Source organism: Liolophura sinensis, chromosome 8, assembly GCF_032854445.1.
Source record: "Liolophura sinensis isolate JHLJ2023 chromosome 8, CUHK_Ljap_v2, whole genome shotgun sequence".
NCBI lineage: Eukaryota > Metazoa > Mollusca > Polyplacophora > Chitonida > Chitonidae > Liolophura > Liolophura sinensis.
Genome location: NC_088302.1, coordinates 3,083,110 through 3,099,266, shown reverse-complemented (window position 1 = coordinate 3,099,266; position 16,157 = coordinate 3,083,110). Strand labels below are relative to the sequence as shown.

The window sequence follows — 16,157 nt, the reverse complement described above, 5'->3', positions numbered from 1 at the left end:
CACCTGATTCATGTGCCCCATACCTGATACATGTACCCCTCTACCTGATACAGGTACCCCATACCTGGTACATGTACCCCATACCTGATACATGTACCCCTCACCTGATTCATGTACCCCATACCTGATACATGTACCCCATACCTGATACATGTACCCCTTACCTGATACATGAATTACATACCTGATACAGGTACTCCATACCTGATACAGGTACCCCATACCTGATACACGTACCCCATATCTGATTCAGGTACCCCATACCTGAAACATTTCCCCCATATCTGATACATGTACCCCATACCTGATACATGTACCCCTTACCTGATGCATGTACCCCTTACCTGATACATGTACCCCATACCTGATACATGTACCCCATACCTGATACAGGTACCCCATACCTGGTACATGTACCCCATACCTGATACATGTACCCCTTACCTGATGCATGTATCCCTTACCTGATACATGTACCCCTTACCTGATGCATGTACCCCTTACCTGGTACATGTACCCCATACCTGATACAGGTACCCCTTACCTGGTACATGTACCCCATACCTGATACAGGTACCCCCATACCTGGTACATGTACCCCATACCTGATATAGGTACCCCCATACCTGGTACATGTACCCCATACCTGATACAGGTACCCCCATACCTGATACATGAAATATATACCTGATATATGTGCCCCATACCCTGATACATTTTATTTATTTATTTATTTGATTGGTGTTTTACGCCTTACTCAAGAATATTTTACTTATATGACGGCGGCCAGCATTATGGTGGGAGGAAACCGGGCAAAGTCCTTGGGAGACCCACAACCATCCGCAGGTTGCTGGCGGACCTTCCCATTTACGACCAGAGAAGAAGCCAGCATGAGCTGTACTTGAACTCACAGTGACCGCATTGTTGAGAGGCTCCTGGGTCATTAAGCTGCGCTAGCATTACCGACTGAGCCACAGAGACCCCCATACCTGATACATGTACTCCTTACCTAATACATGTACCCCTTACTTGATACATGTACCCCTTACCTGATACATGTGCTCCATACCTGATACAGGTACCTCCATACCTGATACAGGTACCCCATACCTAATACAGTTACCCCATACCTGATTCATGTGATGTGCCCCATACCTCATATATGTGCCCCATAACAGATATATGTACCCCATACCTGATACAGTTACCGATACCTGATATAGTTACCCTATACCTGTACCCCATAACAGATTTATGTACCCATACTTGATACAGGTAACCCATATCTGATACAGTTACACTGTACCTGGTAGAGTTACCCCATGCCTGACACATGTGCCCCATACCTGACACATGTACCCCATACCTGACACATGTACCCCATATCTGATACATGTGCCCCTTACCTGATTCATGTACCCCTTACCTGATACATGTACCCCTTACCTGATACATGTACCCCTTACCTGATACATGTGCCCCTTACCTGATTCATGTACCCCTTACCTGATTCATGTACCCCTTACCTGATACATGTGCCCCTTACCTGATTCATGTACCCCTTACCTGATACATGTACCCCTTACCTGATACATGTGCCCCTTACCTGATTCATGTACCCCTTACCTGATACATGTGCCCCTTACCTGATTCATGTACCCCATACCTGATACATTAAACCTATACCCTGATTCATGTGATGCGCCCCATATCTGATATATGTACCCCATAACAGATATATAAATATACCCAGATACAGGTACCCCATACCTGATACAGTTGTGCTATACCTGGTAGTTACCCCATGCCTGACACATGTGCCCCATACCTGACACATGTGCCCTATACCTGATGCATGTACCCTATACCTGACACATGTGCCCCCATACCTGACACTGGTACCCCATACCTGATGCATGTAACCTATACCTGACACAGGTACCCTATACCTGACACAGGTACCCAGTATCACCCATGTTCTCTATAGTTACACTATGAGGTAAATAATGGAGTACTTGTTGAGGACAAAATCACACATAGATCCCAGTCTGCTGTGAGGCCAGCCTAGCTGCCAGCCAGGATATTGTCATGCCCAGTTTTGTCAAACCCAACTTCCTTATTTGACGCCACCTGATAGCCTGCCATTGACATTTCTTCATTCAAGATACATTTGAAGCACATGCATATATACTGGAGACAGTATGAACTAGGAAGGAAAACTTGACCTTCTGCCAACTTTCAGTCCAGCATCAGCTTGTTATACTGGGACATGTTGTACTGTGTGTTCAGTATTGAAGCTGTGTGAGGTGAAGTATATTGTGATACAGTTTCGAAATGTAACTACATTGTACTCTTAGCTGAGCAGTAGTTGTTCATGTCCCTTTGATGGGACTCGCCCTAAATGTCAGGAATAACTTACCTGTGTATTTGGAATTTAGAGCACTGAATTGACAATGGCATCTGGTCACATCAGAAGTTCTTCAGCTCAGGTATACTCAGTTTGTTTTGTGTTTTATATACGTATTGGTATACTGAGGTAGTATAATGTTAACTTATACTTATATATGTTAACTTAACTTATAAATCTGAGTGTATAATGCCAGACTAACTTAAGTAATACTATATCAGTCTCATCAGTCTCTCAGGGAAGTATTTTGTAAATTTATTTATTTATTTGATAGGTATTTAACATCATATTTAAGAATATTTTACTCATACGACAAACGGCGAGCATTACGATGGAGGAAACTGGGCAGAGCCAGGAGGAATCCCAGGACCATCCCACGTACAACCAATTATTGGTCGTTCTGTGTTCATTTATCATTAAGTATAGTAAGATGATAATCAGATTTATGTGTGGAAGAGGCAGCTAGATGTCATAATGTCACAGAAATGACTCTTTGGAACATCATGGATATGACAATAATTAAGTGACTCTGTCTGATAGCAGAAGAGTGTATAATATAAGTTACACTATGTGGATAGAGACCTGACCACCATCTCTTGACTAATGCTATTGTGTGTGTGTGTGACATCCCAATACTAACACTTTATGGGTTACTAAATTAGCTGAGGCTTTTTAGTAACTGTAATTCAACTATTTCACATGTTTGCAAGATGTTTATTTGAATAAAATTCTGTGCTATCTAGACTGATGAAGATTCACGTTTTGTGAAGCCCTGAAATTGGTCAGCCCAGCCAGAATTAATGTTGTCTCTATGCAAAATTAAAAATGCGCATAAATACCCCAAAAGTTGCTCTGTTATATACAAAATGGTTGAGAACTGAGCAGTGTGATACAAGTACTTTGCCTAAGGATCCTAACCTGGGAGCCTGCTTCACACTGGAAAACTACTTGAGGAAAATACTGTGATCAGCTAAATGCATAAATTCTAAATAAATAATACTTTATCTTTGTTACTGATAGGAAGCACCTTCTGACCTTGAACATGTAGATGTGTATTATATGTTAGACATGATATGAAGCGCTGTGGTTACAATATACACACCAGTATACACCCGCATTTACTATGTTAGACATAATGCGAAGCTCTGTTGTTCTTTGTTTACAGTGTATACACCAGTATACAACTGAATTTACTAATTGACAGGCCTGTGTACACCTGAATTTACTAGTGGACAGGCCTGTGTACACCTGAATTTACTAATGGACAGGGCTGTATACACCTGAATGTACTAATGGACAGGCCTGTATACACCTGAATTTACTAATGGACAGGCCTGTGTATGCCTGAATTTACTAATGGACAGGCCTGTATACACCTGAATGTACTAATGGACAGGGCTGTATACACCTGAATGTACTAATGGACAGGCCTGTATACACCTGAATTTACTAATGGACAGGCCTGTATACATCTGAATTTACTAATGGACAGGCCTGTATACACCTGAATGTACTAATGGACAGGCCTGTATACACCTGAATGTACTAATGGACAGACCTGTATACACTGACAGGCCTGTATACATCTGAATGTACTAATGGACAGGCCTGTATACACCTGAATTTACTAATGGACAGACCTGTATACACCTGAATTTACTAATGGACAGGCCTATGTACACCTGAATGTACTAATGGACAGGCCTGTATACACCTGAATGTACTAATGGACAGACCTGTATACCCTGACAGGCCTGTATACACCTGAATGTACTAATGGACAGGCCTGTATACACCTGAATTTACTAATGGACAGACCTGTATACACCTGAATTTACTAATGGACAGGCCTGTATACGCCTGAATTTACTAATGGACAGTTTCATGTAGCCGTATAGTTCCGTTTTTTAGATGGATATAAACTAGAAAAGGTCCCTTGTTTTCCTTATATAGGTATTTCCCGTATATGCATTCGGTGTACTTTATGAAATCTGTCATCAGTTTTGCAACTGTGAGCAGAATTCTGCATTTAGTAGAGGATGTGGCAGGACAAGAGTGCACTTCCTGTGACTCAGATTTGTTCGTTTCTGTATCATCAGTTGCTGGGAATTTGTCCCTTCATCTGATAACTGAGTGAATGGAGAGTGTATGTACGTACTACAAGCTGTTACAGGATATAGTATATATGGGCATGATTGTATTACTGTACAGCGATATTGTCATTATGACTCACTTTCATCCGTCAGAATGCCAGTATGTGGTGTAGAGCGATATTGTCATTATGACTTACCTTCATCCATCAAAATGTCAGTATGTGGTGTAGAGCGATATTGTCATTATGACTCACCTTCATCCATCAAAATGTCAGTATGTGGTGTACAGTGATATTGTCATTATGACTCACCTTCATCCATCAAAATGTCAGTATGTGGTGTAGAGCGATATTGTCATTATGACTCACCTTCATCCATCAAAATGTCAGTATGTGGTGTACAGTGATATTGTCATTATATCTCACCTTCATCCATCAAAATGTCAGTATGTGGTGTAGAGCGATATTGTCATTATGACTCACCTTCATCCATCAAAATGTCAGTATGTGGTGTACAGTGATATTGTCATTATATCTCACCTTCATCCATCAAAATGTCAGTATGTGGTGTAGAGCGATATTGTCATTATGACTCACCTTCATCCATCAGAATGCCAGTATGTGGTGTACAGTGATATTGTCATTATATCTCACCTTCATCCATCAAAATGCCAGTATGTGGTGTAGAGCGATATTGTCATTATGACTCACCTTCATCCATCAAAATGCCAGTATGTGGTGTAGAGCGATATTGTCATTATGACTCACCTTCATCCATCAAAATGCCAGTATTTGGTGTAGAGCAATATTGTCATTATGACTCACCTTCATCCATCAAAATGCCAGTATTTGGTGTAGAGCGATATTGTCATTATGACTCACCTTCATCCATCAAAATGCCAGTATGTGGTGTACAGTGATATTGTCATTATATCTCACCTTCATCCATCAAAATGCCAGTATGTAGTGTAGAGCGATATTGTCATTATGACTCACCTTCATCCATCAAAATGCCAGTATGTGGTGTAGAGCGATATTGTCATTATGACTCACCTTCATCCATCAAAATGCCAGTATGTGGTGTAGAGCGATATTGTCATTATGACTCACCTTCATCCGTCAGAATGCCAGTATGTGGTGTAGAGCGATATTGTCATTATATTTCACCGTCATCCATCAGAATGCCAGTATGTGGTGTACAGTGATATTGTCATTATGACTCACCTTCATCCATTAGAATGCCAGTATGTGGTGTTAACAAACATCTGGTGGATGTCAAAAAAGGGATACAGACCAACGAGATGGCTGGAGAAATAACAATATTAATATTAATACAGTCGCTCTTTAAAACTGCGGGTTTATGAACATCAACTCTTCCGTGAATAAATGAGTCAATCAGTGATGCTAAACCTTTCTGTAGTTGAGGAAGAAACAGTATATTGATTACCTGTAAATGTGCTCTGTGTGGTCAGTGGGGGTGGCCTGGCGAATTAGGGTTAACATTGATGGTTGAATGGGATCAAAGGTAGGAAGCAAAACTGATTGAGGTGACTTTACTGTATTACTATCATTGTAATGTCAAGCTTCAGAGTTTCACCAATAAGGTTGTGAGACTGAACCATTGATACATAGCCCTTAGCAAGCCAGCTATCTACAAAGATCAAGGTGACTTTACATCAGATAAAGTTGTCAGGTATTTTGATCTGGTGGGATCATTATCTCACCTAGTAAATCTGACAGCTTGTATAGGATAGCAAAAAAACAATGCGTACAGTATAAAATACTAATGAGCAGAATTAATGTGTGTATAAAAGTGTGTATTTCTGTTTGGGGAGGGGGGAGGGGATTTTAGTGGTTTGGTCAACTTTACTGGCTGATCATATTACAGTTCCTGTAATTGATCTATTGGCTGACCACCAGTACCTGTTACAGGTCACTCAATTGGCTGATTGGCTGACCACCAGTACTTGTTACAAGTCACTCAATTGGCTGATTGGCTGACGACCAGTACTTGTTATAGGTCACTCTATTGGCTGATTGGCTGACCACTAGTACCTGTTACAGGTCATTCTAGTGGCTGATTGGCTGACCACCAGTTGATGGGTGAAGGCTTGAATCAGAATGTGGGTCAGTTAGTCTAGCTATACATCAGTCCCTTGACATATGGGAGGGGTGATACATTTAGTAGAGAAAATTAGGCCATAGCTAACTACCTGACCTACATGTACATGTGCAAACAGTCATCAGACTTCTCACTGATGTGCTTACTTCAGCTTTAGGAGCTGCTCACTCTAAATAACACACCAATCAAAACTTCTTCCATTGGCTTTGATTACTTTCTGTACAATTTTGTTTATTACTTCATTGAAGTGTCCTTGTGGTCTTAATTTTGATAATGTGTAAATATCTTCTAGTCCTTTACAATACTCAGAAACAGAAATATTACAAAAAACATTTGTGTTATATATTTTTGGTTTTTGCTAGCCCATTAAATGCTTGTTTTTAGTGGACGTGTATTATTTTATATTTTGTGAAAAGATGAAGTAAATGAGTCAAACTTGATGAAGGTTGGTAAAAGTAAAGCCTATTTTTTTCTACATATGCCAAAAATGTTATAATTTTAATTTCAGACAAATAATTACTTGTTTAAATCTTCAAATATTGTGTGAGGAATCTCACCATAGTGCAGTTCATACAGAGTTGCACTGTTCAGGTAGGGTTGAAAACGTGCACATTTACATTTGCTAGGTTGTTATCGTAATTTAAGATTGAATCTGTGATAACAGTAAAGGGACAGAATATAGGGATTAATTTATCAGCCTACAAATGAAGCCATGCGTGAGGTACTTAGGCTGAATTGATTGATTATGGCTGTATATGAATCAGAGATACATGTATCTTGCACGCGTATATATAACACAATTCTAAGCCATTTCATCTCGTGATCTAAACCCAGAATTAAAATTATTTTTATGTAAATTTGCATGGCCTGAGAATAAACTGGTGATGGCAGCATGTAAATGAAGACGCCAACTGTCAAGAGAATGAATGAATGACCTGTTATCAAAATTTAGAGAAGTGTATATGTGTGAACAGCATTCAGACTCTGTCCCACGTCTGCTAGAGTATTATAGAGTTTGTAGAACGGCAGCTTGATCTAATCTTTACCCTCAAGGTCAGTCACTGAATCCCGTGCTTAGCCTCTGTATATACAGAAGTTGTCAGTTGATGGTAAAATGTGAGGCACTAGTATGTACATTTGAGTACATCTACATGTAATTGAACAGGTGTCACACAGAGTTTACCTGTCATACTGTGAGGCACTAGTATGTACAGGTGAGTACATCTACATGTAACTGAACAGGTGTCACACAGAGTTTACCTGTCATACTGTGAGGCACTAGTATGTACAGGTGAGTACATCTACATGTAACTGAACAGGTGTTACACAGAGGTTACCTGTCATATTTCAGTAACACTTTAATGACAACATGTCCATATTGACATGCACATGTTGACTGAATGTTGACACATATGACAGAATGGTATGTTTGTACCTAAATTAGGGCTATATGTATGCTATAAAAGTGTACGGTCTATCAATGATACAAGTCTGCGGGAGTTCCATGTGGGTGCGCTCGCGCATACCAAAAGTTGGGGTTAGAAAATGCTCCATTTGCCCAACGCGCATGCATGAAGGCCGTTTACGGCCAGGGTTCTAACCCCAACTTCCGGTATATGCACGAGGGCCTCCACACGGAACTCCTGAGATCTTGTATCTCTCATAGGCCCGATCTTCACAGTACACATGAGATTGCACACCTGTCAGTGATACATGCAGTATATAGCCTCCATTTAGTCCTTGTACTCTGGCAATCTTTGTTTTAATCACTCCCATGTATGTGCAACCAAAATTGAAATACATGTCAGGCGTTTATTAATCCTAATTTTTCTATTAAAGTTTCTTGAACACAAAGTTTCAAGAGCAATTCAGCCATCTCAGTCTTCATCAGACTTTGCACTTTAATCGTGTTCATCCATTCTAAGTTTTCTCACCTCTTTCATTACTACGAGAGAACAATGTTTAGCTCCTTTAATTGTCACCATAATGTTGTAAGCCTCGTCTATACTGAACAAAGGCTCAGAGCTGTTTTTTCCAGGCTTCGCACAGTTGTTTTCCTTAGTGACTGACTGCGTTGTATATACCCATTAGTCATTTTTTGAAGCAAAATATCTGATTTTTGTCACAGTTGCTTGCAAGAAAGATAAAGCTTTCCAAAAAAAAAATAAAGATTCAGGAACTTATGATTGTGTATTAAATCACATAATGTTAACCTGGCATTGGCCTGTAAAAGGTCAGCTGCAGTTCCAGTTGATTAACCGCTATGAAGTATGTGCTACAGGTACATGGAGTGCACATGTCCACATATCACCAGATCCGCATCAGCTACACAAAGTTGAACATTAATTACCAAAGTGACAGTGGATTATTAGAGGAAAGTTGATGTGTTTGCACAGTTTGTATGGCACTGAAATCATGCGTGGACTGACTTCTGTTGTGGATACGTGACATTTTTATGCTACAGTAAATGCGTGATATGTAGTCAAAAGAACATACGTTCAGATAAATGCCAGCTATTTCCTGACAAATGCTATTTCCTGATAAATAAAAAAAAAAACTCCCGTTTTGACACTGACTGTGATAATATCATTATGAAAAATGTCAGCATTTCTGGACTAGCAATTCATCAAGTTCACTAATTGGGTATCCTGTGAGTTTCACGCCGTCTGAAAAATCATCAAATGTAATTATTTGTAAGGTTGTTCTTGAAAAGTGTTGGCAGAGATTGGTTCTCATCAGTGCATATCCAATTCATTAATTGTTGTGATCAGCTTGTAAAACCTGATGTCACTTTATTAAACTACTGTAATTCATACAGAGATTTTTCTCAATAAATACTCTTTGTCCCCACTCCGGCTGATTTAATATTAAGAGCAGTGTGTTTAATAATAAGTGTAGTTTTGTGGACATATAATTCCCCAGTGCTTTTTAAACTATGACACATGCAGTTCATTATTTCTTCACCTTATAATATATAATGATAATACAATATAAAAATGGCTACTACATGTAGTAGTCATTTTTAATAGATCATGGCCCCATCCATTTTTTAGAAACTTATATGCTATATTATCATTATATATTATAAGGTGAAGAAATAATGAACTGCATGTGTCATAGTGATGATGAGCTAGATGCTCAAAATTTAAGTTTTAGCTGTAAAATTTAGCCCTAGGTGTTTAGAGATAGTGGTTATGGTGACAAAAGATTGAGACACCTATAGAGTGTTTTCACCCATATCCATGTGGATGCCCGTAAAATAATGTTGCCATAATGACATTTTTGCGGGGACGTAGGCCTATCCTTTACTGAACTGATGACCAGTATCCGTGTCATTCCATAACGAGTCGAGATTTCAGATTAATTACTCATTTTGTGAGATAATCATTGTAAAATGTTCAAGGAAATCTTGTAAACAGCGCAGCTTTCAGCGTCTTACGATGGCAAAAATTAGAATTCTCAATGATCCAATTCTTTTGCCTTGCCATACCTTAAAAACACACGTAATCTCATGAAATGAATTGTTGAGAATTGTGTGATTCTGGTTGTAACCAGCAGAAAATGTTTACAAACGCTGACAAAATGTGGACATCGGCCTGTATACCTCCAAATGGACAAGTTCCTGGAGTTGCTGAGGTTCTACATATAGGCAACTTACGTAGAGTCCACAATTTATTTTTTTTTTAACTAAATTAATTCAGTCATGGACCGATATAATCGCAGTGACAAAATTAGGCATAGCATACATCATACTCTAACATGATTAAAAAGAAAGAGTTTTGTTTTAAACCTACGTTAGCAAAGAATCCCCTAAAGAGCCCCTTTTATGCTGGTATCCACCAGTGTGTTACAAGATCAGAGGCCCCCGCATGAGCCCCTTCTATTGGCATGGAAAAATACCATTCAGGAGATCTCAGAATCTAAATAAAGGTTAGTCAAGTGTGTGGGTAGCTTTTCTCTCGGTCAAAATTCTGTGCTAGAGAGCATGTAGCTGGGAATATATTGGTATAATTCCTTGAACTGTCATTGATATCACCACAGCCAGATGCTTTTGTGGATAGAAAATGTATCTGTTTACTGATATATTGTTGTGAAGTGAAAACAATGGTAGTAACACTAGAAAGGGCAAGTGTGTTTCTAAATGAATGCAGGCAAGTTCACATCGAGTGTGTCCTAGGTGAGACAAAAAAGTGAATCAACAATATCTGTATAAATTATAAAAGGCAATTTAATATGCATGGCAGGAGTCCAGATTGCTATATTGTTGACATCTGTCAGTGCTGTTGTGAAGCTGTGAGTTCATAATGACAATAGGGCCACACTGAATTACCTCCCTTGAAGTCACTCTCCCCCTTGAAAGTTGTTTTCATAGGAGAAAGTGGTGGTGTGGTGGGATCTGTGAGAAAAGTGCAAATGGCAAATTTCATAGTGAAAGCGACATAAGTTAGTTCACCACCTAGCTTTTAAACAGATTATAATTTTGTAAACTTACTTGCCGAGCCCAGGATAAATACTGTGTATTTTGTAAGTACATTTGGTGGTAATTTAAAAATAATAAACAGCTCCAGCGATTCCGTCAGTGTTTATAATTAAGTTGAAAAACATAGACTGCATTTCAGATCTCTAGACACTTGAATAATTTTTGGCCAAAACTTATACTTTTTCGTTTTTAGATTGACTGTGGATCTGTTTTTTTGGTTATTCTTTAATCATAATAATGTATGTCATGAATTTAGAGATCTGGAATGAAACAGTAAAATACTGATGACAGGTTTTCTTTGGTTTGATTAATTCACTATACAACCAACTAAAATCAAGTACGACACAGTGGAGGAAGGGGTGCATGGAATTCAAGTTTAGATTTCAGAAACAAATTATTAAAACTTACCCATTTGTTGTGAAGGTGCCATATTTGAAGGTAAGTTGGTATTTCAAGTGTTGTTAATAGCCACACAATCAGTCAGTTTATCCTTGTGGTGAATTTGCTGGTAAAAAAGCATGTTAATTGTATGAAGCATTGATTTTATCTGATCACTGCTGAGCAGAAACAACTGATCCCCAATGCTAAACTAAAAGTCGGCAAGTCCGGTAATAGTACCATCCCTTCAAAATTTGACAAGTACATGTACGCATACAGATTGTGGTAATCATTTGATGATCATTTTCATGGACATGTAATTAACCAGTTAACGTGCTGGTTCATTATTAACTGAAGCTCGTTCAATTGTCAATGACAATGGGGAAAGAAATATTTGTTTTGTATGATGCGTCCGGTGAAATCGGACACATGTATTCTGATACTGACAGGTGATCTATTGCTGTCTTCTGCCGGCTAATTACTCGTCAGCCAACCAAACTTAGGTGTGTTCATGTTCACATGATCTGCTAAGTGTCTTATACCTGCCAAGCCACACCGCAGAACTACACAAGGTTGGACTATCTTGTTACCTGTCAGGTGAACATGGTGTCTGCACTCAGGTTAACATAACATCTGCACTCAAGTACACCTGTTCTGTTAGGACATAATGCATATGTACAGGTTCACTTATGTACAGAGTCTGTTCATTGTTCCCACCCTTTGATCTACATCTACCTACCTGGAGGTACATGTATGTAGCTGATATTACTATCTTACATTTATACCTGCAGCTGATTGCCTTTTATATTGAATATAACTGTCAATGGTGATGTGGTATGAATTTGACAAAGAGAAAAAAAATGCAGGGAGATTCTTGATATCGCATTACATGGAATAATTGAGAAGGTAGATGTAGCTGAAATTTGGGGGGACATGCCACGACAAAGTTGTTGACTCTGAGAACCAGTTGAGTAAGGCTGCATGGGTTCCAATCAGGGGATATAGCATGGGTTCCAATCAGGGGGTATAGCATGGGTTCCAATGAGGGGATATAACAGGATTAAATGCAGGAGCTGTGCCTCCATCAAAGTCATCTTGTACATGTATATGACAGTGTGGCACTTTCTACCCCTTGGCCCAACTTTCTGTATCACTGTACACAGATCTATGTGCTCTTGGAGCAAATAGTTATACTCTTGTAGAATATATGAGTAATTGGAAGTGCAGACATTAAGGTTTACACACATGATATTGGTTGTCTTCTTTACTTCAGGCACTTTATCTGTTTCTGTGGATCATTGCTGGTAACTTTGTCTATCCAGAATTGCATCCAGAATTAGAATTGTATTGTACACATACATTATACCCATAGTTAATGCTTTAATTAAATATCAGTTATTATATTTGATAGAGTTGCCCAGCCTGTACATACAGTTACAGATTTATTAGCCTAACTTTGCCATAGTTGACTTCTATAGATATAAGATAAATGTAGTAAAAATGGTTTCCTTTCGCCATAATGACGGTCAGCATGGTATAAGTAAAATATTCTTGAGTACAGTGTAAAACTCTAGTATCTAGTATTAAAATAAATGTAGTAACTGGACTTTTTGGTTGGTCGTAATTGGACTTGCCGGATCTTACTCAGAAATGTCCTTAGAGAACTTTGCAGATATATTAGGGTGAACTAACATGCAAACCAATCATCTGTCAGGAATATATACTTAGACACACATGCTCAACATTCCTACATTGGTAGGGCTGTTTGTATTATGAGGGTTGATGTGTGTGGCTTTGTGTTGTGATTGGTCCAATTTTTGACCAATCATTAAGAATACCTGTGCTTTTATGGTAATAACATTAGAGGCTTGGTTCTGCTGTTCTACAATCCGCTGTTGTAAACTTCTAACAATCATGTTGCAATAAATTATACAATGCACAACTGTGCGTAAAAGTATCGTGTCAAATAAAAACATAGTTAAATAATAAGATATATTTAACTAAAAAACCAAAAAGAATATATCTTTTAGATTTCTGTATAATAGTAATTGAAGCCAAATATTAATTCTACCGTTAATAATAATGAAGACAAGATCATAAATTCTACATACCATGTTTACTGTGTTATGGAATCAACAAACTAACCGAACACAGCATGTGGGGTATTTGGATATGTAAGATTCTAATGATTTGTCAGTAAATATGTTTTACAAATTTGCATTACAAACTGAATGCATTGCCTCAGATAATCTGTATAGGGTGCACGCACATTCACCTGATAAAACTGTACTTTTCATCATTCCACATGCCATTGGCTGACGTGATAATTGTGTTGAGGTACAAAGGCACTTGACCAAAGCAGAGACCTATTTATTTGGAACAGTCTCATTGGATGGAAGAATTTTACATTTGTATTTCCTGAATTGTTCTGTTTTTTTCCTCATCACTATAACTGGTTATATATAAAGACACAAATTTGTATCTGAGATAACGAGATACGGCCGGGTTTATAGCGTCGAGTGGCAAAAGGTTACTGACATTACCCTGCAAGAGGTGGTTCTCTCTGCTGGAATATGCCATGGTGTGTTGTTTATGGATGTAATAAGAAACAAATAGCTGTGTGGCCGTGTGTTCTGACCGAATCAACTTGAGTATGCGGCTGAATGCTTGATTTACAGAGTTACTGAGGAATGCCTGATATAACCCTATCTACTTGTTAAGGAGCCAACTAGCATGTGGCTGACAGTAAAGCCGTCGCCACTGTTGACTGGGAAATAGTCTTACTTAGTTATGGATCAGACTTATACCTTCACGTGTAGCTGATGCTTGGCACATGTACACAGTGGAACTACGTTTATTGCTTACTTATTAGGTAATTAATGCAGGATATGTAACTTTATAATCTTGTTGGCGTAGTAAGAAGGATCAGCTGTGACTTAAAGGTTCACTTACATTTGTTTCATTGCTCTTCTTTTGGTTATTGTTTTCAACTATCGTTGGAAACCTATCATACCAGCTCCACCAGCCCAATTTGCTGTCATTTATTTAGATTTTTTTCTTCTTTTGATAGGGTACTGAAAATGACGTGATATTTGGACCTATGAGGCTGAAACAACAAACCATGTCCGTAAGTATTCTTTTGAATCTATATTCATTTGTTTTGTGCCTGACATTTTGTAACGGTACTTGATTCACACCTGACATTTTGTAACAGTACCTTATTCTCACCTGACATTTTGTAACAGTACCTTATTCTCACCTGACATTTTGTAACATTACTTGATTCACACAAAACCCCATCTGATACAAAATCAGATTAAGAAAAGTTCAGGGAAAGTCATTAGTTTCCAGCTGAAATGCAGTGGGAAAAAACTCTTTCTGTTATAGGAAAACTGAAAATTTGTACACAAATCACTCCAGGGTCATAAGTGACGTTCACGAGAGGGGGGGTCCCCTCTGGTATATAACCCATCTCATTAAGCCTGTCTGGAGTTTTGGGGTATTTTAAATATTGAACAACATCTAAAATAGCATATGCATGTTTGCACTGAAAATAAGATTGTCCACTGTTGCACCAATGGGATAACTTCACTGTATTTGTTGATTTGCGTACATTAAGTGTACAATATAGTATTTGTGTGTAGAGGTGTTCCCCTGATCAGTCGGGTGCATTTTCAACTGAGAAAGCCTTCGCAATAGTACAGAAACTATCTAGGTGCTCCTATTCTTTGAAGTACACTGGTCATACAAAATGATTATTTTCTGAAGAAAGTACAACTTAAAAAATGTTAGAAATGTTGGATGGCAGTGAATTAGAATTTAGATGATATCTGAATATGCATTTTCTTGGTTGGGAAATGTGTATTGTATATTTTTTTTCTCTTTTTTTATCATTAAATACCCAGTACACTGTTAGCAAAGCAGTGGAATCCTGTAGGCATCCTGGGTAATGAACTCAAAATTTTATTAAGCGATGAAGTTTTGTCAGTGTTTTGTTTTAAATTAAATTTTTAGGAGATATCTCAGTGAATAAATTAAGCATACACTTTGGGAATGTAAAACATGATGAAAACTTCCAATGTACACAAGTGTTACATTTCAAAGGTACATGTGTACATCTACTTTTATGACATGCTGTTTACTACATTTGAGACAATTCCTGATAAAGAGTCATATATCTGAAAGCAATTTAGCGCCTGTGACTCGTAGACAGAGTGTATTTAGCTCAGTCTGTAGTGTACAGGTTGTGGCCTGTTTTGTTGGGATAACTGTGGTCTGGGAGCGCTCACAGACTTAACTGCTCATTCTTGACTGGCACTTTGAGAAATTAGGCCTTGATTAAAGCAGTATTTACTCTCACAGGTATTCGTGGTAAACACTGTAATCATAAACAGATTGATCCAAGGTTGGAATGACCTGGGAGAAGAACAGTTCTTCAGAAAGTGGATTCCTTGTCTTGAAATGGTATATTGTACAAAGCTATCATCAAACAAAACATAGTCAGACTGATGAGGCCAGGAGGTCTCCTGGGGAAGGAATCCAATAATTTAAAGGCATTGTGTTTACATGCAGATGGCAACATTTTGTGGAATAATCAATTCATCCACTTGATTGATTGGTGTTTGAGGGAAGTTTGATGGTAAATGTGGTGGATGAGGAGCTTTAGTTTTTGAGGATA

General features: G+C 38.4%; 1 protein-coding gene across 4 annotated transcripts in view; it reads left to right on the top strand.

Moving 5' to 3' along the window:
• LOC135472889 (high affinity cAMP-specific and IBMX-insensitive 3',5'-cyclic phosphodiesterase 8B-like) overlaps positions 1 to 16,157 on the top strand; it is a 114,404-nt gene that overhangs the window by 40,862 nt on the left and 57,385 nt on the right. For 2 of the 4 annotated variants that reach the window (XM_064752601.1, XM_064752602.1), the window contains exon 2: positions 14,550 to 14,606. In XM_064752601.1, coding sequence (XP_064608671.1) covers positions 14,550 to 14,606 — 57 coding nt within the window. Of the gene's footprint in view, positions 1 to 2,317; positions 2,490 to 14,236; positions 14,352 to 14,549; positions 14,607 to 16,157 lie in introns of those variants that run through there. The other 2 variants (XM_064752603.1, XM_064752605.1) reach the window with 2 other exon arrangements.